Consider the following 27,548-nt stretch of genomic DNA (forward strand, 5'->3'; position numbering starts at 1 on the left):
TCCAGACAGGATGGCCGCCGCCACGTCGCCTGAGCCCTCAGCAGAGATGGCCGCCTCCACACCTGTTCCTGAGCCGGTGTCTGTTCCTGCCCATAACCCCATAGCCGCCCTCAAGGACATTTTTTTGGGGGGGCAGGAGGTCCCTTGATAGGACCATGGAGGCAGCGCCTGGTCCCCTGAACCGTCTGATCCTCCCTGGCCGCCTGAAGGGTCGTCTCCGCCTTGGCCGCCTGCTCCGCCCTGGCCGCCTGAACTGCCTGTTCTGCCCTGGCCGCCTGCTCAGCCTGCTCCGTCCTGGTCGCCTGCACTGCCTGCTCTGCCCTGGCCTCCCGTCTTGCCGCAGTCTCCAGGTCCTCTTCCGCTCCACGGGCCTGGCCCTCCATCCCGCCCCGGGGTCCGCCTCCACTCCACCTCCCTCCTGGACAATTTTAGAGCGTCTGGAAGCCGCTCCTTTGAGGGGGGGCTATGTAACGGTCACCAGCTGGAGTGCCCTTGAGAGCCACCAGAGGGCACTCCACACCAGACTATTATCACTCCCTTACAAACTACATTTCCCATAACTCACTGCCCGGACTGATCATCACTGATTGCATTCACCTGTGTCTCATTACCCTGTTAGTCTCAGCCTATTTATACCATGTTCACTCATTCACTCACTGCAAAATTGTGTATGTTGTTGCACTGCATTTCTGAGCGTTTTCCCTGGTTTCATGTCTCTTGTTTTTTTTTGCCTGATCCGTGATTACTCTTTTGCCTCTGACCCCTGCCTGTTTTGTTTGTTTGTTTGTTAGTTTGTTTGGACGGCCTACCTGTGTTTTGACCTATTGCCTATATATTGGATTACGTGTCTGGATTGCCCCTTAATTAAAGCTGCATTTGGATCTAAACCTTCGTGTCTCGGAGCAGTTCGTAACAGCAACCAACACCTAGAGAGCACCTTTTTACCAGCAGATGTTAAAATGCCAAATAAATATTCATCCTGCCATTTTGCCAGGAAATCTGCATTTCCTAAAAATAATGTGGAAGGGCAGGGCAGTGTTAAGTATGCTTTCCACTGCTTTATGAAGCTCTGCCCAGAAAGGTTTTTATCACTGGATACTCCCAGAATATATGCCAGGGATTGGCTTCCCAAAACCCACACTGTCTCCAACATTTGTTTTTTCTTTTTTCAACTTTTTCTTTTGTTTCTGAGGCCTTTATAAAAATTTTATATGACACCTTTATTTAATCATATTGGCAGGCACCTGTAAATATCCTCAATATTGTGTCAAAGTCTGTTTTATTTTTAATATTATGTTCAAAATCATTACGTATTTGAAGATGTCTATAAAAATCTAATTTATCAAGTCAATATTCTTTCTTTAAGTTTTCAAAGTCTTTTAAGTTTCCCTTTTCTGTAAGTGAATAGAATGTTGTTGTTCTTTTTAAAACCCAGGACTTGAATCTATGGTCCATTCTATTAGGTTTGAATTCAGGATCATAGGCACTTCATTTAATTATTTGTAGTCTATGGTCCAGTTTATATTCTTTTCTTATCATATTCCAATTTTTTTTTATTGGGCTTTAATTCATGGGTTTTGCACCTTATCTATACATCTTCCCACGTTTTTTATGTGTTAATACCGCCTGAATTGGGGGATCATTCATTATTGAGAGTTCAATATCTTTCCACCTAGCATGATATGTTGGATTGCATATGTTAATTAAAGGTTTACTCTGGGCTGCATAGAAATAATCCTAAAATGGTGTAATGCCATACCTTCTTCCTCTGTTGAAAGCTGTAATGTTTTCTATTTAACCCTGGGTTTTTTCCCTGGCCAAACAATCTGGAAATTATCTTATTTAATTCAGACCATTGTTTTGAGGAAATTTCTACAGGAAGTGCTTGAAATAAATAGATATATTCAATTTGGGAAGGATGTTCAATTTTACGGAATCAATTATATGACTGAGGTCAAGGACTGTCTATATATCACTTTTAACTTTTGTTAAGAGTGGGTCAAAATTGATCTCTGACAGTGTTGCGATATCTTTCTGTAAATATATTCCTAAATATTTCAGTGAGCTCTGATCCCAATTAAAGGTATAGTGGAGGATTTTCTTTTTTCGGGTGGATCATCAAGACTATTGGTTCTCCTAATTGTCAATCATTCTGGTGATATGTTTACGTAAGGCCGTCGTACGTGCTCGTCCTTTCTGCGCATGCGCACTTTCAGGTGTATATGTGTGGTGAGCTATGGTTTCAGCCATTCATTGAAGCTCGCCGTTCTCACCGGGTTTTTTCAAAATGTCTGAGGGTCGCAAGAGAACAAGTGTGTACGAATTGTATGACAAGAGAAGAAAGGCCTCTGAAGAAAGAAACAAGACCATTTGTTTTTGGGAGAATATTTCACACGCTGGCGTGCGCTAAAAGCACAGGTTGGGCTTCCCACTGATGCCTCAGTCGCGAAGTTTCTACTCGACAGGTAAAGTTTGGCATGCTATTTGGAGAAATCCATTTAAAATCACTGCTAGTAAAAGATAATGTAAGCTATGATTAGCGATGCTTGCGTTTAATAGGCGTTCCCTCTCGGGAGCAGTTAGAGTCAAGTCAAGTCAAGTCAAGTTTATTTGTATAGCGCTTTTCACAATCAGATTGTATCAAAGCAGCTTCACAGTATTAAATTAAAATAATACAACAAAGTTTGTTTCAAGAGGAATTTATTGATTGATAAAATTAAATTAAATATCCCCAAAATATCCCCAACTGAGCAAGCCAAAGGCAACAGTGGCAAGGAACCGAAAAACTTCATCAAGTGACCTAATGGTGTCCTAAAACTCCATCAGGTGACCTAATGGAGAAAAAAAAAACCTTGGGAGAACCCAGGCTCAGTCGGGGGCCAGTTCTCCTCTGGCATTTATGAGCTAGAGGCCGGATTGTAGTTTGAACTGTAGGATTATATGAATGCCTGGCTGAAGAGATGCGACTTTAATCTAGTTTTACGCAGTGTTGCGCATGTGCATTTTTTCAAAAAGTGGAGAGGGCGGTTCTTTTCTAAAATTCAGGAAAATCCTCCTTTAAGGTAGAATTTATCTCTAATGTGTTTTGGAGGTGTATAATTAAAAGTCAAAGTTTGCGTTTTTTGTATGTTTAGTTTGTATCCTGCATATCTACCAAATTTTTCTAGAAGGTTCATTAATTCAGGAAATTAGTTATTGGGTTTACTTAAATAAATCAAAATATCATCAGCGTATAATGCCAAGTTATGGTCTTCTCCATTTATGCAGATACTTTGATGTTTTCAGTCTGCCTTATCCATTGTGCGTGAGGCTCTATATAGAGTGCAAAGAGTAACGGTGAAATTGGACACCCCTGTCTTGATCCACGTTCTAATATAGGCTAATAGAATAGAATAGAATGAGGCATTTATATAGTGCTTTCATATGTACTACTGTACACCCAAAGCGCTTTACAATCATATCAGGGGATCTCTCCTCAACCACCACCAGTGTGCAGCATCCACTGGGATGATGGTGTCTGAAAGAGACCCATTTATTTTTATCCTGGCTGATGGTTTATTATAAAGTGTACGGATGCCACTAACAAACTTTTCATACATGCCAAATCTTTCAAGAACCTTGAACCTTATATAGAAAAGGCCAACTCACAGATTCAAAAGCTTTCTCAGCATCTAAACTAATTAAAAGGGCTTCAAGTTTATCCTGTTGAATTTGATTTAGTATGTGTAGTAGGGTTGCCACCCGTCCCTCAAAATACGTAATCGTCCCGTATTTACAAGTAAAATGATGCGTCCTGTATTTTACATAGACCCACACATAGTTGAATAAAAACATAAGGATTTTGCAGTGTGGAGGATACTAATAGTAAATATAAATAAATCAATTTCACAATAAGTAGTAGAGAAGCTCATTTTCGTTTGATTGCATTTTAGTGGTTTTGTTTCCATAGCGACAGAGTTTTGTGAGCATGCGCTGTAAACCTGCACGTTTTTTCTTAACCCCTGTTCGGGGTCTTTTTGACCCCAAATGACGTTTGCTGATTTTTTTTGATTTTTTATTAAAAATATATTTTTTAAAACAAATGTCATTTTACTCAGTTTATTAATGTTTTTATTTCACATTTGTGCAGTTTGGGGAGGATTTAATATATTTTTTACATTTATATAAATAAATGTAAAAAATATTTTTTTTTATACAAAAACAGCTTTTTATGTCAAATTCTCTTTATAAAAGACCCACATTTCTAACTTTCATTCATGGAGATAACATGGATAATTTGACATGGTTTAGTGTAAGATTTTGTGTTAAGATGGGTGTACCTTATTTTGCCACACTGATGTGCAACCCTAATGTGTAGTGACCGCCTGATGTTATTTGTCTTTAAGAAATAAACCCAGTCTGATCGTTATGTATAAGTTGGGGGAGAATCTTTACCAGTCTTTTGGCAAGGATGTCTTTGTGTAATTTGTAATCAACGTTCAGCATCGAAATTGGTCTAAATAAACTGCTTTCCAATTTATCTTTTCCCTCCTTTTGGGATAACTGAGATCACTGCCTCGGTCCATGATGGAGGCATTTTGGCCTGCATTAAAGATGTATTGCAAGCCCAAAGGAGGCTTGGTATTAATTCCGGGCCGGGTGACTTATACGCCTTGAGCCCAGAGATGGCGCTATTTAACTCTGTCTGAGTTATTGCAGCTGTTAATGTTTGATTTTGTTCCTCTGATAAAACTGGTAAGTTGAGGGAATCAAGGAGTTTTCTGATCTGTTGCTTATTTCTTCCCTTATTTTGTATCCGCTTGTTGTTTTTGCAGTTTCCTTGGCATAATTTCATTTGATTTGGAGCCTGATTCATTATTTCTGTTTTGTAAATACCATCTTCCTTTCAGTTTCCTGTGAATACAATATATTTATTTCATTTCAAATTTTCTTTATTTTAGTCATCAGATTAGTTTTTTGTTCCTTTTTAATGTTTGGTCTCAAGATCTTTTAGTTCATTATTGAGATTCATTAGTCTTAATTGCTTCAATTTCTTTTCATAGGCACAAAAGGATATAACTCTACCCCCTAATGACTGCTTTTAAAGGGTTAGTTCACCCAAAAATGTAAATTCTGTCAGTAATTACTCACTCTCATGTTGTTTCAACCCCGTAAGACTTCATCGTTCATCTTCGGGAACACAAATTGTCTGACTGCTTCATAGGCTTCTAAGCAATTTCATTCTGCCGGTCCAGAAAAGTTAGTAAAAACATAGTTAAAATAGTCCAAGTGGCTCAACCTTAATTTAACAAGTGACGAGAATACTTTTTGTGCACAAAAAAAAAAAAAAAAACACACAAATAACGACTTTATCAACTATTCATTTTCTTCTGTGTGGGCCTCTGAGTGAGTTCACGAAAGCCATGACGCATGCGCGAGAACTGAGATACCTTCCCTTCACACAGATACCCAAGACGTTCGCAGGGCAGTTGGATTCGACAGCAAGTCAATTCAAGTCCAAATACATGCTTTTTTATTTCAATAGCTACAAAAATATGCAAGTATCCCGCTGTTTATAATAATGTTGCAGACTGGTCTAATTATAGTTGGTATCGGCTACACTCACATCATCGTCCACAAGAAAGCTTAATCCTGCTTTGTTTGCATGATACCTATTCATTAAGGTAATATTTCAATTTTTTTTCTTTGACCAGGTTTGCCTTTTTTGTTGTAGCACAGAACTGCTGTTAATGTCTGTCATGTTTTCTAATACATTTTAGTACTTTGTATTGTAATTTATACTACGTCTAGTGCACTTTTCAACAAGTTATCCAGAAAGCCAACCATATCAGTTCCTTCTTTATTTTCGGGTATTCCATAAATTGTCTCTGCGTGCACGGCCCTCCTGATCTATTAACCTGGCTTCCAGGTTAGCCTGGCGCTGTGTTAGCCGCTTGATTAATGTTGATGTTGCTTGAAGCTCGGGAAACTCTGCCTTCTCCAGTCTGTCGTTTGTTCTCTTCAATTATTGTTTAATGTCGGAAAGCTGTACCCTATTGTCCCTTCTGAAGTCCCGGAGTTTGTTGAGAATATATTGCAGGCTAACTTCGGAACCATCTTCACCATGTGGAGATGAACTCAGAGAGCTACTTCTGCTACCTTGCCTCACTTCAGGGTCATTTTCTATCACGGGCATCGTTGTTCTACTTCTAGTAGTAACCCCTTTCTCCATTGTTACACAAAATATTCACTAGGGTTTACAAAACTACGTTTTTTGGGGTTATCTCACAAAACCGTCAGGGAGCTTGAAAATTACACTGTCATGCTCTTGGTGGCGTAACCGGAACCGAAAACAGCGTTTTCATTTCAAAACGCTCTCCGTCCACACTAGCATTTTTCAAGCGTTTTCCAAAAGTTTCTCATCCACACAAAAACTTTGGAAAATTTAAAATTCACCTTACTGCACATGCATAAACCAGCGTAAACACTCATAAAAGCTCATGGAGATGATATACGGAACATAAAGTTATCACACTTCTGTTAGGATCATTTTTTTTTAGCAAAATATTTCACCATTTACTGATGCATCCAGGTCGCACTCATTCACTGTCATTATTTGTTTGGTCTAAAACACAACTGCTCTCATGTTTTGCCGCAGGACAGTACATTTTCTGTCATCTTTGCAGGACTTTGATATGAAGAGTGTGCAAAGTAACATTTAAGCAACTGTGTGAAAGTGAATAGCACATAACGGGCACACTAGCGGTATAAACATGAATATCTATCAGTAAAATATGCATCACGTGACTAAACATGCACCATCGTTTTCAAATACCTCAGTTTACACAGTCCACACGACATTGCGAAAACTGCGTTTTCAAATGTATCCACTCAGTGTGGACGGAAGGCCAAAACGTAGAGAAAAAGATGCGTTTTCAAACGAAAACGTATAGTGTGGACAAGGCCATAGTCGCATAATATGATAGCAGCCTTCCCTTACTTGAAATACATTTATTTTGTGCTAAGTATACTACAAATACATTTACATATTTATGTGCTTAAAACCCTGCAATTTAACTTTTAGTATACCAAACTGGTATGCTTAAAGGCTAAAGTGGAACTATTGCAAGTATACTTTAGGTACACTTTAAATATCTTGCATTTAAAGACTGTACAAAGATCATACAATCCTTATTAATAGTGATATTGAAACACATTTTAGGCATAATATTAAGAAATGTTCAGTGTGCAATAAAGAAATACTCCAAATAAAGTTTAATTATAATTTTATATCAGTAAGTCTTAAGTTATGTCAATAAATATGTATTTTAGTGCTTTGTGCTGAAGTAATTCATGACATAATGTTCTCTCTCCTAAAATGTAGAAAGAGATTGTGGTCACATTTAAAACATGAGCTTAATGATGCAGTTTTATTCTAACCGTTACCCCTGGTCGGAGGCTTCTGTAATAATTAGTTTGAATGCAAAGTTGTGTTTCTGCTCATTTTAATGCTGCAACACACAAATATTAAGAAGTGCATAAATTGTAACGTAGTGCCCCTTTATGCCACAACTTGCGTATAGTTGGTGCAACTGGCCCCTGGTCCTTTTCACAGCTTATTCTGGTCAAGAACCGGACACTTAGAAAGAAAAAGACTGTCATATTGATAAAGTGACCAACCACAATTCTCAGCCCACAGACTGCCTACCTCTGCTTTGAATCAAATGTCCACCTATGTGAGACAACCTTCAAAATAATTCTCGATAAAAATGCAGAAAAAATAATATTGTTTTGCATAGAGGTAGCCTGCTCTCTTAGTGTACTTTTTGTATGTACTGTATATGTTACTTTTGAATTACTTTTGTTCCCTTTCGTGATCACTACGAGTTACGTCAGTAACGACGAACGGGGTTTCGCTTAGAAAGCCTCTCACCTTCAAGTATACAAAACGAGCCAATGGCAAGAAAATGCCATGGGTCTGCGGAATTTGCATAGCATAAGTCCGCCCCACGTCGTGGGTATATAAGGAAGTACGCTGGCAACATGCAGATATGTTTTCGCTTCGGAGCCGAGAGTTTTCTTCACTCCTACAAGCCATTCTGAATCATCTTCCTCTACGAGACGAGCGGCTCTTCAGTGTGTTGGTGTGACGGCGCGTTCCAGCGAGATAGAGTTGCCTGCTGCTGATCTGTGCAGTGATCTGTGTTTCTCCCTGGGCGCTTCAGCGCTCTGCTGAGCTTTTTCCTCTCTCTAAAAGAGCTGCAAGCGGCACGTCTTTTTCAAGATGGCTCGCCTGTGTATTTACTGGATGTGGGCGCGTGATTCATCTGCCTAACGGTCACGAGCGCTGTTTTGCGTGTTGGGCTTAATCACGCTCGGCAGCGCTCGTGGATGAGTCATGTTTTCATTGCGGGAACATGACCATCGCGATATTTATAGATCGAGACTCAATGATCTCCGTGTGAGTAGAGTCCCCTCTGCCACACCCCAATCTAGCTCTTCCTCGAGAGGGGATACTTTGGCTGGTGGCCAGGGTGATCTGAGGGTTACGGTGTGGCATAATACCGACGAGCATTCCTCGGGCCACGCAGGGACGCTATGCCTCCCATGTCCGGGCTGGTCGATCCACCACGCAGAGTACTGACCTCGCTCTACGGGCGACATCGGTACCTGCGTGATCCCTGGGCCAGGTGATGTCCACAAGTGTGGTCCAGGAATGGGCTCAGCCAGGTTGATGTGAGGGGGTCTGAGAATTCATTTTCTCAGCTCCCCCATGTCCCAGGCTGGGCTCCTCGGCGGTGTGGTTGAGGACTGTACCCTACAGTCTCCGACCCCCCCAGAAGCAGACTGAGGTCTTCTGCACCAACGGTCATCCGTCCGTGCGGGCTCCTTAGTCTGCTTCCCGCTGAGGCCGCCTCCCTGCGGCCCCTCCCCTCGAGCCTTCACTGGCCCCGAGCAGGAGAGGGTTGCAGGAGGGCGGCACCACCCGTCTCCGCCCCTTAGCCGGCTAAATGCCTGGCTAGGCAGCACTCTTGAGATGGGCGGCTTGCTCGGCGGTGTGGTTGAGGACTGCACCCAACAGTCTTCGGCCCTCCACTGAAGCGGACTGAGGCCTTCTGCACCAACGGTCATCCATCCGTGCAATCTCCTTAGTCTGCTTCCCGCCGAGGCCGTCTCCCTGCCCCAAGCAGGAGGAGGATGCAGGAGGGCGGCACTGCCCGTCTCCGCCCCTTAGCTGGCCAAATGCCGGGCTAAGCAGCACACTCGAGACGGGAAGCTTGGAGTTAGGGCTCAGTTATTCTCAGGAGCTAGTAGCAGGGCCACTCCTTCCCCTGGTGGAGGGCCGGGGGAGAATCTCTTGTTTCAAGAACTGATGCCCCTTCTTCCGAGCCCCAAGAGGCTGTGGAGGACAGTGCTCACGAGCCTCGCCACTCTCGTCCCCCTCTTTCGCCAGACCCCTGCCAGAGCACGCCCCCGTGGAACGCTGGTCCTTCCCTGGCCTCCTCTGGCAGGACGCGGCTAATGACCGTGCCCCCACATCGGGCCGCTATGCCACCCACGTCTGGGCCGGTCATTTCGCTTCGCTGCACCACCGAGGGTACGTCTGTGGTTCGCATGACCCTGCTGGCACAGTTCTTGGGAGCCTGGCAAGAGCTCCCAACCTGTTCCGCTGGGTCTCCCGAACCATCAGGCTCGGCTATGCGATTCAGTTTGCACGGTCTCCTCCCCACTTCAGGGGGGGCCGCGGTTGGTGGCAATGCCCCTATCATGAGAGCGGAGGTTGCCACCCTACTGGCGAAGGGTGCAATCGAGACTGTCCCTCCAGCCGAAATGAGGTCCGGGCTTTACAGCCCCTACTTCATTGTCCTGAAGAAATCCGGTGGGTTTTGGCCAATCCTGGACTTCCGCGTCCTGAACCGCTCCCTTCACAGGCTGCCGTTCAGGATACCACGGCCAAACGCATTTTCTATGTGTGCGGCCACAGGATTGGTTTGCAGCGATCGACCTGAAGGACTCCATGTCTCCATTCTACCTCGACACAGACCGTTCCTACGGTTTGCTTTTGAGGGGCGGGCAAACTAGTACGCGGTTCTCCCATTCGGGCTAGCCCTGTCTCCTCGCATCTTCATGAAAGTCATCGAGGCAGCCCTTGTTCCTCTACGGGAACACGGGGTTCGCATCCTTGCGAACACAGGGACCTAGTGCTCCGTTACCTAGCTCGTCTGGGCCTTCGGGTCAACTGGGAGAAGAGCAAACTCTGCCCCATGCAGAGGATCTCTTTTCTTGGTAAGGAAATCGACTCGGTCGCCATGTGCACGCAGCTTACGAGCGAGCACGTGCAGTCACTGCTGACTTGCCTCCATCAATTCAAGGGCAAGAGTGCGGTTCCACTGAAATTATTCAGAAGCTCCTAGGGCATATGGCATCCGCAGCCGCAGTATCGCTGCTCGGATTGCTTCATATGAGACCGCTTCAGCTTTGGCTTCGCGATCGAGTCCTGAAGTGGGCATGGCAACACGGCACGCTCCGAGTTCCAGTGACTCCGACCTGCCGTCAGACCTTCACCCCGTGGACGAACCTCAGTTTTCTATGGGCCGGGGTACCCTTAGAACGAGTTTCTCGGCATGTTGTTGTATCAACAGAGGCCTCCACCACGGGCTGGGGCACCATGTGCAATGGACATGCTGCCGCGGGCTCCTGGAAAGGACCCTAGTGCCTTTGGCATCTCAATTGCCTCGAGTTGCTGGCTGTACGTCTCGCCCTGCACCGCTTCCATGCGTTGCTCAGGGGTCAGCACGTACTAGTCCGGTCACACAATACTGCGACAGTAGCGTACATCAACCGACAAGATGTTCTGCGCTCCCGCCGTATGTCGCAACTCGCCCGCCACCTCCTCATATGGAGTCAGAAGCATCTGAGGTCGCTTCGAGCCATTTATATCCCGGGAGACCTGATCCGTCCGGCTGTCGAGCTGTCTCGGCTTCGGCCTCTCCCTGGAGAATGGAGACTCCATCCCCAATCGGTTCAGCTGATTTGGGATCAGTTCGGGGACGCACAGGTAGATCTGTTTGCCTCCCACGACTCGTCCCACTGCGACTTGTTTTATTCCCTGACCGAGGGCACCCTTGGCACGGATGCACTGTTGCACAGCTGGGCGCAGGGCCTCCGCAAGTTTGCGTTTCCCCCAGTGAGCGCAGACCCTGCGCAAGATCAGGGAGGACGAGGAGCAGGTCATTTTGGTTGCCCCGTATTGGCACAACCGGACCTGGTTCCCCGAACTAGTACTCCTCGCGACAGCACCTCCCTGGCCAATTCCTCTGAGGAAGGACCTCCTTTCTCAGGGACGGGGCACCCTATGGCACCCTCGTCCCGATCTTTGGAACCTCCACGTGTGGCTCCTGGACGGGACGAGGCAGGTTTGAGTACCCTACCACCAGCGGTGGTGGCTACCATCACTTCCGCTAGAGCACCGTCCACGAGACATGCCGATGCTTTGAAGTGGAACCACTTCGTCAACTGGTGTTCTTCCCGTCGTGAAGACCCCACAAAATGCCAGATCAGTGTCGTGCTTTCCTTCCTGCATGAAGGGTTGGAGCGAAGGCTGTCTCCCTCCACCCTGAAAGTGTATGTTGCCTCTATTGCCGCACATCACGATGCAGTTGAAGGTAAGTCTCTGGGAAAGCACGACCTGATCATCAGGTTCCTGAGAGGAGCGAGGAGACTGAATCCTCCTCGCCCTCCTCTCGTTCCCTCTTGGGACCTCTCAGTGGTTTTAACTGCCCTGCAGAGTGCTCCATTTGAGCCTCTGCAATCAGTGGAGCTTAAGTTCCTGTCAATTAAGACAGTGCTCCTGGTTGCATTGGCCTCCATCAAGAGGGTAGGGGACCTGCAGGCATTTTCAGTTGACGAAGCGTGCCTGGAATTCGGGCCGGCTAACTCTCACGTGATCCTGAGACCCCGGCCTGGATATGTGCCCAAGGTTCCCACCACTCCCTTTTGAGACCAGGTGGTGAAACTGCAAGCGATGCCCTCGGAGGAGGCAGACCCAGCCTTGGCACTGCTCTGTCCAGTACGCGCCATCCATGCTTACGTAGACAGAATGCAGTGTTTCAGGACCTCAGACCAGCTCTTTGTCTGTTATGGTGGGAAGCTGAAGGGAAAGGCTCTCTCCAAGCAAAGGTTGTCTCACTGGATAGTGGACTCAGGTGAGCCTCCCCACAGGCCCTGAGTTCCTCCAGCGCTGCTGACGCCAACGCCAGAGTTATGCCACCGGCAGCTTTCGCGCTTGGCTAGGTGCCTCCATGTGCATGGTTCCCCCTCCGGGCGACCCCCACATGTGTATTTCCACTGTAAGCCTCTCTGAGCTTGTGTCTTTCCCTTAGCAAGCCACCTTGCCACCCCTGGGGTTCCACCTGCGGCTGGACACCCCAGTGATACTCCACATGCAGCCCCTCCAGGTCATATGTGCATTCTAAGTCCCCCACTTCGGGCTGGGCGTGATTGCATATTTCCGCTGAGATATGCTTCCCAGTGTACCTTGGTTTTCCTGTGATAAGTAGGACTCCTTCGTCCATGCCAGTCTCACGACAGGGAGCTCAGACTTACGCAGGGCATTGGAAGAAAGCCTGATTAGCATGATTAGACTGGGAACCCCATTCGTCGTCACTGACGTAACTCGTAGTGACCACGAAAGGGAACGTCTCGGTTACGTATGTACGTCTCCCTGCCACTTCTGCTGTACCGCTGGAACGCTGGAGTTCAGTCTCGGCTCCTCAGCAAAGAAACATATCTGCATGTTCCCAGCATACTTCCTTATATACCCACGACGTGGGGCGGACTTGCGCTATGCAAATTTCGCAGACCCATGGCATTTTCTTGCCATTGGCTCGTTTTGTATACTCGAAGGTGAGAGGCATTCTAAGCGAAACCCCATTCGTCGCCATTGACGTAACGTCTCCGTTCCCTACTCAGGGAACGAGGGTTACATACGTAACAGAGACATTTTTCTTCATTAATTGCATTGAACTTTTCACAATTAAGAGAGAGAAAAAAAATAAATAAATTGTGTTTGATCTTTACAAAAACGTTTTTTATTGTGTTGCTTTAGGGCAAATGCAAAGGGAGATTGACAGAGTTATTGGAAGGAACAGGGTCCCTTCAATGGAAGACAGGAAGTCCCTCCCCTTTACTGATGCTGTGATTCATGAAGTACAACGTTTTCTGGATATTGTCCCACTAAATGTTCCCCATTATGCCATGAAAGACATCACATTCAGAGGTTATGTAATTCCAAAGGTAACAATTAACCACATAATACTCTTGAAAAAATGTATTTTATTGTATAGCTGTTGAGTATTGTTGAGTTTGGAAATCATATAATTTGAAATAAGCTTTCATTCTTTCAGGATACAGTGATCATTCCCATGTTGCACTCTGTCCTCAGGGATGAGGTACAGTGGGAAACCCCTTGGACATTTAACCCAGAGCACTTTCTGGATGCCAACGGCAACTTTAAAAAGAATCCAGCCTTTATCCCCTTTTCTGCAGGTAAACTCTGGACTGTCTACAATCTCACACCAAACAAAAGTTTTAAAGTTGTTAATAAAAAATAAAAAAAAATCACATATTGTGAAGATGGTTAAATGTATTTTTTAATTTTAACATAAAAAAAGGTATTATTAAAAAAAAATATTTTGAAAATCAGTCCTTAAAATCAAGCACGAGTCAAATAATGTTTAACACAGACCTATAGCACTATAGAATAGCTCCAGATGTACACAAAGCTTCTTCATGCAGTTTAACTTTATATGAAGTAACTCTAATTTAAGCTGCTTGTTTCGAAAATTACTTCAGTCAACGTGGCTAATTCTTGTTCAACACTTGTTCAAGTTCAACAAGCTTGAATCCAATGTGACATTGTAATAGGAACCAAGTAATGGGCACCAAAAAATGTCTGGCCCAATTAAACAGAGGCAGAGTGAATACAAAAAGTTTGAAGTATAAATGACTATTTATCCAAACGTTCAAAATCATGAAAAATCCTAACCCAAATATATATCATTAATGGAAAAATAAAACAAAAAGGGAAGAAACTTATCCAAATTAGATTTAAAAGCAATAATGCCAAATATGCAACTTTTCCAAAAAATAACTTCCGCAAAAAGAAAATCAAAAAAGACAAATCAACAAATCACACTCTCCACTGCAGCAACCAACACAGACTAACTCCATTTAACACTGAGGTGTTACACTGAGGACGGCACCCCACTTCTAGTCTTCGGTGACTTCAACATTCATCTCGAAAAGCCACATGCAACAGACTTCACCTCTCTCCTAGCCTCTTTCGATCTCAAACGACTCATCACCACAGCTACTCATAAATCAGGCAACCAACTGGACCTGGTTTACACACGCAACTGCACCACAGAAAACATCCTGGTGACACCTCTCCACGTTTCAGATCATTTCCTCATTACTTTCAGTCTACAACTCTCTACCCCTGCACCACCACCCCCACCACCAGTCACTTTCAGACGAAACCTGCGCTCACTTTCCCCCTCCCATCTCTCCTCTGCCGTGTCATCCTCTCTTCCCCCACCCTCACAATTCTCATCTCTGGATGTGAATACCGCAACGGACACCTTATGCTCCACTCTAATCTCTTCTCTAGACATTATCTGCCCTCTCTCCTCCAGGCCAGCACGCGCTACTCCCTCTAACCCCTGGTTATCTGAGGTTCTTCGGGAACACCGGACCGAACTCAGGGCAGCGGAGAGGAAATGGCACAAATCAAAAGACGCATCTGACCTGAGTATGTATCAATCTCTCCTCTCCTCCTTTTCTGTTGATGTTCATGCTGCAAAATCTTCATACTTCCACAACAAGATCAACAGCTCCTCCAACACACGATTACTCTTCAAGACATTCAACTCTCTCCTCTGTCCACCTCCACCACCTCCCGCCTCCTCCTTAACTGCTGACGATTTTGCGACCTTCTTCACCAACAAAACAACAGCTATCAGCAGTCAGTTCTCAGCTCCACACACACAGGAACCCCGACCGACCCCTTCCACAGCCAATACCCCTCTGTCCTCCTTTTCTTCGCTAACCGAGGAAGAAGTATCTACACTTCTCCTCTCCAGTCACCCTACCACCTGCCCGCTTGACCCCATCCCCTCACACCTTCTACAAGCCATCTCTCCCACACTTCTACCATCACTCACACACATCATCAACTCATCCCTCCACACTGGCACCTTCCCTACAGCATTCAAGCAGGCTCGGGTTACTCCACTGCTCAAAAAACCAACGCTAAACACATCATTGGTAGAGAATTACAGACCTATCTCTCTCCTACCATTCATTGCGAAGACACTTGAAAGAGCTGTCTTCAACCAACTAACATCCTTCTTGTCTCTAAACAACCAGCTGGATGTCAACCAATCTGGCTTCAAGAAAGGACATTCAACTGAGACTGCATTACTGTCAGTCACAGAAGCCCTACGGATCGCAAAAGCTGCTTCCAAATCTTCAGTCCTCATTCTCCTGGATCTGTCTGCTGCCTTCGACACGGTGAATCATCAGATCCTTCTGTCCACCCTCTCATCACTGGGCATCACAGGAACTTCACTCCACTGGTTTGAGTCCTATCTCACAGGTAGGTCCTTCAAGGTCGCATGGAGAGGTGAGGTATCCAGAGCACATCAGCTGACCACAGGGGTTCCCCAGGGTTCAGTTCTTGGTCCCCTCCTCTTCTCCATCTACACCACATCACTGGGACACATCATACAGGCACACGTTTTTCCTACCACTGCTATGCTGATGACACACAGCTCTTCCTCTCCTTTCAACCAGATGATCCCACAGTAGCTGCACGGGTCTCAAGCTGTCTGGCGGACATCTCCACATGGATGAAGGAACATCACCTGCAGCTCAACCTGGCAAAGACTGAGCTTCTCATCCTCCCTGCCAATCCATCTCTACAGCACGACTTCACCATCCAGCTAGAGTCATCATTAATCACCCCATCAAGATCGGTCAGAAATCTTGGAGTAACGTTTGATGACCAGCTGACCTTCACAGATCACATTTCAAAGACAGCTCGATCATGCAGGTTTGCACTGCACAACATCAGGAAGATCAGGCCTTTCCTAACTGAGCATGCAACACAACTTATCGTCCAGGTCCTGGTCATCTCTAGGCTTGACTACTGCAATGCCCTTCTGGCTGGACTCCCAGCATGTGCGACCAAACCCCTACAGATGATCCAGAATGCTGCAGCTCGTCTTGTCTTCAACGAGCCCAAGAGGGCCCACGTCACTCCTCTGTTCATCTCTCTGCACTGGCTACCTCTAGCTGCTCGCATCAAGTTCAAGGCACTGACGCTTGCTTACAGAACTATCACAGGCTCAGCTCCCTCCTACTTTCACTCACTCCTACGAGTCTACATCCCTACCAGACACCTACGATCGGTCAACGAGCGACGTCTCGTGGTACAATCACAGAAAGCCACAAAATCACTTTCCAGAACATTCTCATTCACAGTTCCATGCTGGTGGAACGCTCTCCCCACCCTCATCCGGAATGCAGAATCCCTGACAACATTCAAAACACAGCTGAAAACCAATCTCTTCCGTGAGCACTTAACCTTATAGAAAAAAAAAAAAAAAGAAAAAAAATCCTTTCCCTTTGAAACATCACTTATCAGGCTTATGCTACTCTGAATAATACCTGAACTTCGTATTTTGAGCACTTCCTGCGTTGTTGTTGCTTTTGCCTCTTTATGATGACTCGCTGAATTTAGTCCTAATTTGTAAGTCGCTTTGGATAAAGGCGTCTGCTAAATGACTAAATGTAAATGTAAATGTAACACTGACGAGCACATTTATACTGGCGGCCAGCACCATTACCCCATGGGGAGGGACAAACTCATACAACACTTTACACATTTTCTCATAAATATAGAGTCTTGAAGAAACATTTTGTCATACTGTTCAAAATAGATAATATACTCTCTTATGCAACAGTTGATATCATTTACAATACACTGAACATGAAATAACAGAAGCAACTCGGCCGCGTTGTCCCTGAAACCCCCATCCTCAATTAAAAGTGGTAGATTCCAATCCTTAGCGGAACCAAAGATTCCCGCCACCATTTCCCCGTCGGACCACTAAAATTATGGGACAAACAATACTGCATAAAGACAACAGGTATTTCATTCACTCATTTCGATCAATAATCATAATAAACTCTTATGTCAGTAAACAGTCTCTCTGTGTGTGCATTTATTAACTCAAGTCCATGTTAAATGTGCGGTCAATCCGTGACCGTCACAGACATCCACACAGGGAACGAATGCCTCACGCAAAACTCTAGACAGCAATGAAACCAGCTGAAGGATATCTGAAATTATAACTTAAATTGGAGCAATATCATAAGCATTGTATTCCTAAGTAGATCAGGTATTGAGTATCAACTGGTGAAGCTTAACTGATGTGGCCTGTCTGACTGACGCTATACACTTATGCTAAACACTTAATGTTTTCTCTTTTTTTAGCACAACTGCCTGTTAAAATTTTTTTTGTGACATGTCACAAGTTCATCTCCTCTGCATTCTATCTCTGCAGGTAAACGCGCTTGTGTGGGTGAGTCTCTGGCGCGTATGGAGCTCTTTCTGTTCATCGTGTCTCTGCTTCAGAAGTTCAGCTTCAGTAGTCCAAAGGGTCCAGATGGCATAGACACCAGTCCTGAACTCAGCAGCTTTACCAACATGCCTCGATTCTATGAGCTCATTGCCTCCCCCCGCTGAACAAAGAAACATTACCATAATTCATACTAATTACAAGTTCTTTGAAGCTGGATCAGTTTAGAGAGTATTTGTTTAGGGAGTCTGTTTCTGATTCTTATATATGTGTGTTACTTGCTCCTGGGTGTCAGTCAAATGCTCCATTAATAAATAGCTCAGCAGTCAACACCAGGGGCCTGTTTCAGAAAGGAGGTTCAACCAACTCTGAGTTAAAACTTGAACTCTGAGTTGACTTACCCTGAGATGGGAAACTCTGAGTTTTCGGTTACAGATCAGCTGAAATGAGTTAGTTCAATCAACTCTGAGTTGACCTACTCTGAGTTAAGCGCGTGCACCACAACTATAAAAAGGCATTATCAATGGAGCGCAGAAATTATGAGTCACCATGGCAACAGCGCCATACAAAAAGAGGTCTTCATATTTCTCAGTACGAACATTATTACTGTAATTTTACAGTATTAGAACATTAATTCTGTAATTTAATTTAATTAAAGGGATTACTCTTAATTCTTCTGTAATTTAAAGTAAAATCTGATGTAATTGCATTAGACAATTCTGTATATTTAACATACATTTTTAAAAGGTATATTTTTAATGTAACCTTCTCTCTCTACACACTTTGGTAAATTCATGAATAATTCATGCGATTGTATATTGTTTATTTGAAAGCATTAAAAGTGCAGTTTCTTGTCTCTCCTTGTATTGTTCAAGTGGTTGAGGTTGATATGGGATTTAGTAATTAGTAATAGGTAAACCAATGCTTTCTAAAGATTGTCATTATTACATTAACCTAATTACACTGTTGAAGATGTCATTTGTAGTTAGTAATACAAGTAAATTGCCCTACTGTTATAATATCAGAGGTGAAACTGGAAGAACAGTATGTTATTCAACCTAATTTAAATTTTCATGTAGGGGCAATCCTGCAGGTATTAAAAGAACATGGCAGCAGCTGAAAATTAAATATAAAAACATAATTCAATCAGGTAAGGCTTGAGCATATCATGGGTGTAGGCTACCTCACTTTACATTTGACATATTAAATAACTAAATAGCATCCAGTGTCTAGCAGTGCAGCAGCATTTTTGGCTGAGCGAATTCCTGGAGGGACTTCAGAGCCAGTCACTCCCGAAGATCCAAGGGCCTTCATAAAATGTAAGAGGTTTACATGTGTGTTATTTTTTATATAGGCTATTTTTGATATTTCCATTTATTTTACTTTGGGTTGGGTTTTTTGTTGGTCCCAATTCTGATGGTAATATCTGTCTTTTGGAGCCTCCTGTCCCAACAGAACCCCAGGCAGTTGTAAGTAGCCTACTCAATACACCAGAAATTATGACAAATGGTGTTATAAAGTGTACTCAACCAAATGCTCATCTTCACAGGACGATGGGGATAAAAAGTTTTTGCTGCCACAGAGAGGTAATGTTAATATTATGTGTCTACACATCAAACAATCTACACATTCAGATTTTTTCACATTTTTATGTGGATAATCTAAGTTTAAATCTAAGTATAAACGGGTATTCTTATCTCTCCCTCCCACCGAGTGTGGAAGAACAGCAGGAGGAGGGTCCATCAACTTCTGTTGCACAGATGAACAGAGTTCAGTGATTTCCAGTAAATGCCACAGTTTAATTCTGTAGAATTTGTTCAGAACTACATTATGTAACTCTAATCTATTTTCAGTTGCCAGTTAATGAGTTATATAGACTTCATCTTATACAAATTTTTTTTGAAAAAAACTGCAGTAAAAATAGCAATATTTTATTTATTAATAAAATATTAATTTTATTAATAAAAATGTACTGAAAGAATGAATGAGGTGTTTAAACACCACTTCCTCTTTAAAAAAGGGGAGGAGACCGATAGAAACTCTGGGTTTACCAAAGAAAACTTGCTCCCGACCAGGTTAGGTTCACAGAGTAAGTTACCATGGTAACTGACTCTGAGTATAAGTTACCTCTCTTTCAGAAACGGGCTTGACTTACTCTACTTTCTCAGGTTTAACATACCTCCCATTCTGAAACAGAAAACTCAGAGTTTCCCTCATTTCAGGGTTAACATACTCAGAGTTTTCACTTAACCTCCTTTCTGAAACAGGCCCCAGGATGAATGACTAGAAAGAGCATTTTGAATATAAAAGGGGGCACATTTGTCAATTTACCCTAAAATGTACTGTAACATTGCTGATATTCTGATTGTTTTTTATCAACAAAATAACCAAATCACCAAATAAAAATGTATCATATGAAAAATAAATATCACAGACAATTTTCATGTCAGCAGCCATATCACCCTGTAGCCCAAGACTGGTTGCCCACTGAAGCTAAGCAGGGCTGAGCCTGGTTAGTACCTGGATGGGAGACCTCCTGAGAAAACCAGGTTGCTGCTGGAAGAGGTGTTAGTGAGGCCAGCAGGGGGCGCTCACCCTGTGGTCTGTGTGGGTCCTAACGCCCGAGTGTAGTGACGGGGACACTATACTGTCAGAGAGCACCGTCCTTCGGATGAGACGTAAAACCGAGGTCCTGACTCTCTGTGGTCATTAAAAATCCCATGGCACTTCTCGTAAAGAGTAGGGGTGTAACCCCCGGTGTCCTGGCCACATTCCACCCATTGGCCCTTTCCAATCATGGCCTCCTAATAATCCCCTTACATTGAATTGGCTCTATCACTCTCTCTCCTCTCTCCACCTATAGCTGGTGTGTGGTGATCGCACTGGCGCCGTTGTACTGTGGCTGCCGTCGCATCATCCAAGTGGATGCTGCACACTGGTGGTGGTTGAGGAGAGATCCCCTGATATGATTGTAAAGCGCTTTGGGTGTACAGTAGTACATATGAAAGTGCTATATAAATACCTCATTCATTCATTCATTCAATTTTGTGTATGTTTGAATTACGTAAAAAATTTTAATAAAAACAAAAACAAATCAAGTGTTGGTTCGCCCAAAAATGAAAAATCTGTCCATTACTCACCCACGTCATTCCAAACCCGTAAGACTTTCAATCATCTTCAGAACACAAATTAAGATGTTTTTAATGAAATCTGAGAGTTGTCTGTACATCCATTGACAGTCCATGCAACTACCACTTTGATGCTTCAAAAAGTTCATAAAGAGATTGTAAAATAAATCCATATGAATTTAGCGGTTTATTCCAAACTGTCTGAAGAGACACACATTAATTTAGGCTTTTATTCACATATAAAGATTGATTAATGCACACATCAGTTATGGTAAATGGAAGCTCAAGCATGCTTGCCAGTGGGGTTCATTCTCGAGTATCACACAGCACGTTTGAGCTTCCGCAAGAACCAATGAGTTTTGTTCTCACTTGTCAAGCATGTACAGTTGAGCTTCTGTTTATGTTCACTGACTAAGGTTTATATGAGATTAAAAGCCCCAATCTGTTCATCATATAATGCCCAGAAAGGCCATGGCGACGGCAGAGCAACGACTGAACAAGGCGATGCCAGAGGGACGAGGAAGCCTGGTGAAGCCGTAGGGACGATAGTCCCAGGTGGAGCTGAGGGAGTGAGTAACCAAGGCGGAGCCAACTGGTCAACGTGCCGAGGCGGAGTTACGGGCTTGGAGGTTCTAGGCGGACCTAGAGGGTCAACACTCCAGGGCAGAGCTGGCGAACTGGAAGCCCCAGGCAGAGCCGAAGGGCAGTAAGGAGCTAGAAAAGACAGGGCCAAAAAAAATGGGTAGCACAGGCAGGGGCTTACAGAACAGCCTCCTTGGCCGATTCAGGGCAGAAAGAGAGTTTAAAAGTGGCCACCTTGGCTGACATGGGACAGGCAAATAATTCAGGAACTGCCTCCTTGGTATAGGGTAGAGGAGGTGGAGGTGGGAGTGGGAGTGGGAGTGGGAGGCAGGGTGGGAACATCACAGACAATTCTAACTCAATGCAGGGCAACAAAACAGGCATGGTGCTCTGTGATAAAACAGGCATGAAGTTTGGCTACTAAACAGGCATGGCGTTTATTCTTGCAAACTCCACACTAAAGGGGTTCAGAGTCAGCACACTCACGTCAGCCTTGGCAGTAGGGTCTGAGCTCCACTCCATTCCCTCATATTCTACCAACACGCCCATTGGAACAGATAATGTTGACGGGCTTGGGCTCCGGTACGATCTTACACTGTTAACCCTTGCTGTAAAAAAAAAGGCCAAATTCTGACAGTATCATACCATTTTCCATTAAAAAAATTAGGGGTGACCCCGAATAGTCGAAGATTCGATGCTTCGATTGGAGGAGCCTGATTTGACTACCGATCTCACGGTCGAATCTTCGCAGAGGTGTTATGAAACGAGGATCATGCCACTTTGGCTTTATGAGGGCGCTCAATGTCTGATTTCACATAGAACTACCGGTTTTCTGTCAATACGTTAACATTCAGCCTATTATGATAATGCTGTATATAAAAATGTGCAAAGAAAGAAGCTTTTAATAAATATTTTTTAAACGTGCGTGAATAAACCCAAACACGCCGTGACAGATTTAAGTTTCACTTTCAATACGTGACCGACAGAGGAGCGTCTTGGCGGCAAGGATTTAAATCTTTAACAATGTCTGGGATAAGAAAATCTAAAGTGTGAATGTACACCATCAGAAAGGATATTCTCCAAGGCTGGATTTAGCATCAGGAAAACCATGATCGCACTTCTGCCGGCCAACGTTAACAAGTTGGTTTTCAACGAGACATTCTAAAATGCTTAACGTGAAAAAAGCTTTTAAAACGCTTAAAAGGCACTTTAACGTGGCTTAAAGTACACAGTACACACTTTATTAAGAAACCATACTATGTGCAGATAAGCAGATGAACCCAGAATAGTAACGCAATGCGTTCCTCCTATAGTAAAGCGTTTTCATATTTTAATTTAACTATTTTAGGAGATTAAGTCGTTAAACGTTTTTCACGTTAAGTCTTTTAGAATGTATTTTATCCGCGCGCACAATTTGAAAAGACTCCAACGGACACAGACAGAGTGAAAGACTGAATTTGTTCTCTCGATCAGGTAGGGTACAAGTGATTTCAAAACTTTTCAGCCGGTTCTAATTAGATTTTGGATGCTGTGAACATTTTTAGCTAAAAAGACTGCCACTCCAGTTTAGCATTTATTGTTGTTTCTGCAGTTAAAAAGACAAAGTAGAAAATTCTGGCTACTATCGTTATTTTAATCATTTCTTTATTTTTATTTTATTTATTGATCTGTCAGGGTTATCTAATCTAACTATTTGTGGCTTGTGTTTTGAATATGTTCCCCTGCATTTTAGGCATTTTGCACACATTTGCTCCTCATCTTGTGACTTGATTCTGATTTATTTCGTTTTGTATTTTTATTTATAAGAAAGGTATATTCTGTTCTAATTTAATTCAGTAAATTAATTGTTAATTTTTTCGGTGCATCGATGTTGTGCTGTACTTAGAGCCTGCTCGCACAGGTAATTTAGCCGATTTAATTTGATTTGCATGTGAAATGTAAATCCTGTCTGCAGTGTGGCCTTTCTGGAGTTATTTATGTTATTTCTTAGTTTTATTGATCCAAAATGTTTTTATACATTTTCTTCTATATATTTGTGTGATTTTCTGTACATCGCGGCTTTGAATTGTTAAAGCCCCGCCCCCATACACATGATTCAACTATTAGTCGACTATAGGCAAGACTTGACGATTCTGATTCAACTATGAAAATCCATAGTCGGGGACACCCCTAAAAACAATAATATACCGTAGAAAACAATGCATTCTGGGTTATATTTGTCCTTTTTGAGAAAGTAGCCTACAGGAATATACTGTGAATTAGCACCGCTCAAAGTCGACACTCAGAGACTGTGTTCCAAATCACACCCTATACACTCATTCACTATTCTCTACATTAGTTCACTAATATAGTCAACTTGAATGAAAAGAAGTGAGTGAATTGAGACACTGATGAATGTGTGGTTGAATGAGTGTGAAAACAGTTTACAAACCAGTTTAACATTATTTCTTTCATACATGTACAAAAGGTATTGTTGAGAATCAACAGATAGTTGTTGCTGCTTTATTGAATATCATAAAGTTTGTAGTCACCATGATGGAGATCAGTATTTGCTTTAGTTGGTCTCTTGACACTTATCTCCTTAGCATTAGTTTTTCTCTGGCTGCTGTAACTGTGAGTTTATAAAACATTATAGAATTTTCTAAAATTGTTATGGCAAGAAAAAGTCAAGAATAAGATGATCAGGTGTTTTTGGCTGTTGTGATGATGCAATTATCGTTTTGGCAGAGATGGACAGTAACAAAGTACATTTACTTGAGTACTGTACTTAAGTACACTTTTTGAGTATCTGTACTTTACTTGAGTATTATTTTTTCTGGAAACTTTTTACTTTAACTTCACTACATTTGAAAGACAAATATCGTACTTTTTACTCCACTACAATTCTGTCAAGGTCCTTGAGTAGAAAGTAACATCAGTCAGTGGATGATTTTGGTTGCAGGGGTTGCATTTTGGTTGGAAATGAAAGTTTACGTCAGAACCCTGCATCTGATTGACATCAGAACCCGACGTCAGATTGACGTTGGATATTGATTGAAAATAAAAGTAGGGTTGACGTCAGAACCCGACTGATGTTGGTTTCTGACGTCAACCCGATTTTCATTTTCAACCACAATACAACGTCTGTCCAATGTTGGAGATCAACGTCAATCTGACATTGGATTCTGACATAAACCTGATTTTCATTTTCAACGTTGGGTTTGGTTCCCTTTCAAGGGAACTCCCGTTGCGTCGAAAAGCTGACGCTATGGGAACGCTTTGCGTGATGACGTCTTGAAGCACATGTAAAATCAGTCCAATGGTGTGGCGGAACGTCAGAGGCGGGTGACGTCACGTACCAGGAAGCTATAAAAGCCGGCCCGAAACAGAAAACGAAAGCTTTCTGAGTCTTCAGTTGCGCTCTGTGTTGAATCTGTCCTTGTTATTTGGTGTTGTCTGTCTATATTATATATATATATTCAGTATGGCGAGCAAGCAGCAGTTTAGAGTGTGTGTCCATCCCTGCCCGCGTTATTTAACGGGAGGTGATACTCACACTCTTTGTGTTGTTTGTTTGGGTGAGGAGCATGCCCAGTCAGCACTCGAGGGTGGTGACTGTGTGCATTGCGACGCGCTTCCATTGCGCACGCTCCGATCCCGCTTGGCTCGGTTCAATCCCGATCGCGTTCCCCAGGGCTCGGGTCCCGCCGCGGCTGAGGCTCGGCGGCGATCTCAGACCTGGGGTTCGCAAATGGATCTGTCAGTGGATGTTGAGACGGGCTCTGCCTTATCTCAGCATCAATCTGACAGATCCAGTGCCTCTCATCAGGGTGTGGAAGCACGCATTGCGGTTTCTTCCCCCCCGATAGAGGCACCAATACTGCAACTGTCCAGCTCTGAGGAGTTGAATGTTGTGAGTATTGAAGCTGAGTCTGAGGATTCGCCACCTCAGTCTCATGCGTTTGAGGAACTGCTCGATGTTATTACTAGAGCAGTTGACAGACTATCTATTGAGTGGCCAGAGGATAGGCAGGACGTTCGTTCGAAAAGTAAGCTCGACGAACGCTTCCTGCCATCTCGTACACAGCCTCAGCGAAGAAGCCTTCCGTTTTTCCCCGATCTCCACACCGAGGTGTCGAAATCGTGGGGAAAACCGGTTTCATACAGAGTGTATGCACCACAAACATCCCACTATTCTTCCATTCACAAATATAAAGAATATGGTTATGGGGAGATGCCGAAGGTGGAGGAGACGCTTGCGAGCTATCTCTCTCCAGCAACGGCATCTTCCCTGAAAGCTCCTTCACTTCCCTCTAAGCCAGTAAAATTCACATCATCTCTGGTTCATAAATCATATGCAGCCGCTGGTCAAGCTGCAGCGTGTCTGCATACGATGTCTATTATGCAAGCCTATCAGGCAGAATTATTGGGGGATTTAGAGGAGGGCGGGGGAATTGGTCCTGACACAGTGGCTGAACTACGCAGAGCCACAGATCTGTCTCTCAGGGCCACCAAGGAGACCGCTAAATCAATCGGGCGGTCTATGGCAGCCCTGGTGGCCACTGAGAGGCATCTGTGGCTCAATTTGAGCGATATAAAAGAGAAAGAAAAGCACGTTCTCTTAGATGCTCCGGTTTCCACTGTTGGTTTATTTGGTGATGCAGTAAACAGTGCGGTAGCTAAATCTCAGGAAGCTGCTAAACAGGCAGCTGCATTACAAAAACTTCTCCCCCGCCGTTCTTTCATTGAGGCTGCTGAGCGGGAGCAGCCTCACTCCTCTAAAAAGAGCGCTGAACATCGTGCCACTCAGAAACAGAGTGTGTCCTCTCGTGCTCCCCCACAAAAATCTCGGGGACACGGAGGGCGCTCTCAAACCCAGCAGTCTTCGAGGGGTAAAACGGATCTGCGGACCGTTATTACCGCCAAGAAGGCTGCTGGGAAAAAGTCCTGATGTCTGAGGGCTCAGGACAAATGAGGGTAGTCCCCCCGAAGCAGAGCGGTTAACACCTCTTTTCACGGTGCCCGTCTCTCTTCGGTGCCCTCAGGGGACCGTTCTGCCAACCCTGCCACCTCTGGTGTTTCCGGCGAGCACATATCTCAAGGTCCACCCGGAAACGTAGTGGCCTCGGGATGCCCGCCCCCTCTGAGGAGGGTGCTAGAGCAGTCTGTTTGGTCGTTCCCTGCCGGTGCGCCGTTACAGGGCGACGAACCGACTACTCAACAGCAGGAGAAAAATACGGTGCCGTCTCTCTTCGGTGCCCTCAGGGGACCGTTCTGCCAACCCTGCCGCCTCCGGTGTTACAGGGCGCAGCGGTCTCCGGCGAGCACATATCTCAAGGTCCACCCGGAAACGTAGTGGCCTCGGGATGCCCGCCCCCTCTGAGGAGGGTGCTGGAGCAGTCTGTTTGGTCGTTCCCTGCCGGTGCGCCGTTACAGGGCGACGAACCGACTACTCAACAGCAACAAAATCCAGAAACCAGTCTCGAGAGACTGGTACCTCTAGTAGAATCTTTGACAGCGTGGAAGCTACTGTCAAATGTTTCTCGTTGGGTCCTGCAGACCGTGGAAAAAGGGTATTAGATACAATTCTATTAACGCCCACCGCGGTTTATGGGGGTCCTGCCCACAGTGGTGGGCCCCGAGCAGGTTCTGGTTATGGAACAGGAAGTAAACACTCTGTTAGAGAAAGGGGCCATAGAATATGTACCCCCCTCCAACAGGGAAACCGGGTTTTACAACCGGTACTTCATAGTTCCAAAAAAGGACGGGGGATTGCGTCCCATTTTAGATCTTCGAGTTCTGTACGAGTACATGCAGCTCAAGTTCAAAATGTTAACCTTGAGACAAATCGTGCCACAGATCAGGTCCGAGGACTGGTTTGTCACGATAGACCTCAAGGACGCATATTTCCATCCGTCCGTGTCATTGGAAGTTCCTGAGGTTTGCTTTCGGGGGCAAAGCATACCAAAATCGAGTTCTTCCATTCGGCCTGGCTTTATCACCCCGCACTTTCACCAAATGCGTGGATGCAGCTCTGGCGCCTCTGCGCCTCCGGGGTATTCGCATCACGAACTACATCGACGATTGGTTGATTTTAGCTCAGTCGCATTAGATGGCGGTTCAACATCGAGATGTTGTTCTCGCCCATATGAAAGAGTTGGGGTTACGGCTGGACGCCAAGAAGAGTGTGCTTTCTCCATTTTAGAGGACCACTTTTTTAGGCGTGGTTTGGGAT

At 44.4% G+C, this 27,548-nt stretch overlaps 1 protein-coding gene and 1 long non-coding RNA gene across 2 annotated transcripts in view; both read left to right on the forward strand.

Moving 5' to 3' along the window:
• The window catches only part of LOC309507040 (cytochrome P450 2G1-like), a 49,998-nt gene extending 32,037 nt beyond the window's left edge, over window positions 1-17,961 (forward strand). The window contains exons 7-9 of the mRNA XM_082181129.1: window positions 13,088-13,275; window positions 13,386-13,527; window positions 17,610-17,961. Of these exons, the coding sequence (XP_082037255.1) occupies window positions 13,088-13,275; window positions 13,386-13,527; window positions 17,610-17,791 (512 nt within the window). The 3' untranslated portion in view covers window positions 17,792-17,961. The remainder of the gene's footprint in view (window positions 1-13,087; window positions 13,276-13,385; window positions 13,528-17,609) is intronic.
• Window positions 1-27,548, forward strand: part of LOC309507050 — a 269,877-nt gene that overhangs the window by 54,069 nt on the left and 188,260 nt on the right. The window contains exon 2 of the long non-coding RNA XR_014209008.1: window positions 17,981-20,677. This is a non-coding gene — a long non-coding RNA (uncharacterized lncRNA). The remainder of the gene's footprint in view (window positions 1-17,980; window positions 20,678-27,548) is intronic.

This window comes from Leuciscus leuciscus, assembly GCF_965113295.1.
Source record: "Leuciscus leuciscus genome assembly, chromosome: 9".
Taxonomy (NCBI): Eukaryota; Metazoa; Chordata; class Actinopteri; order Cypriniformes; family Leuciscidae; genus Leuciscus; species Leuciscus leuciscus.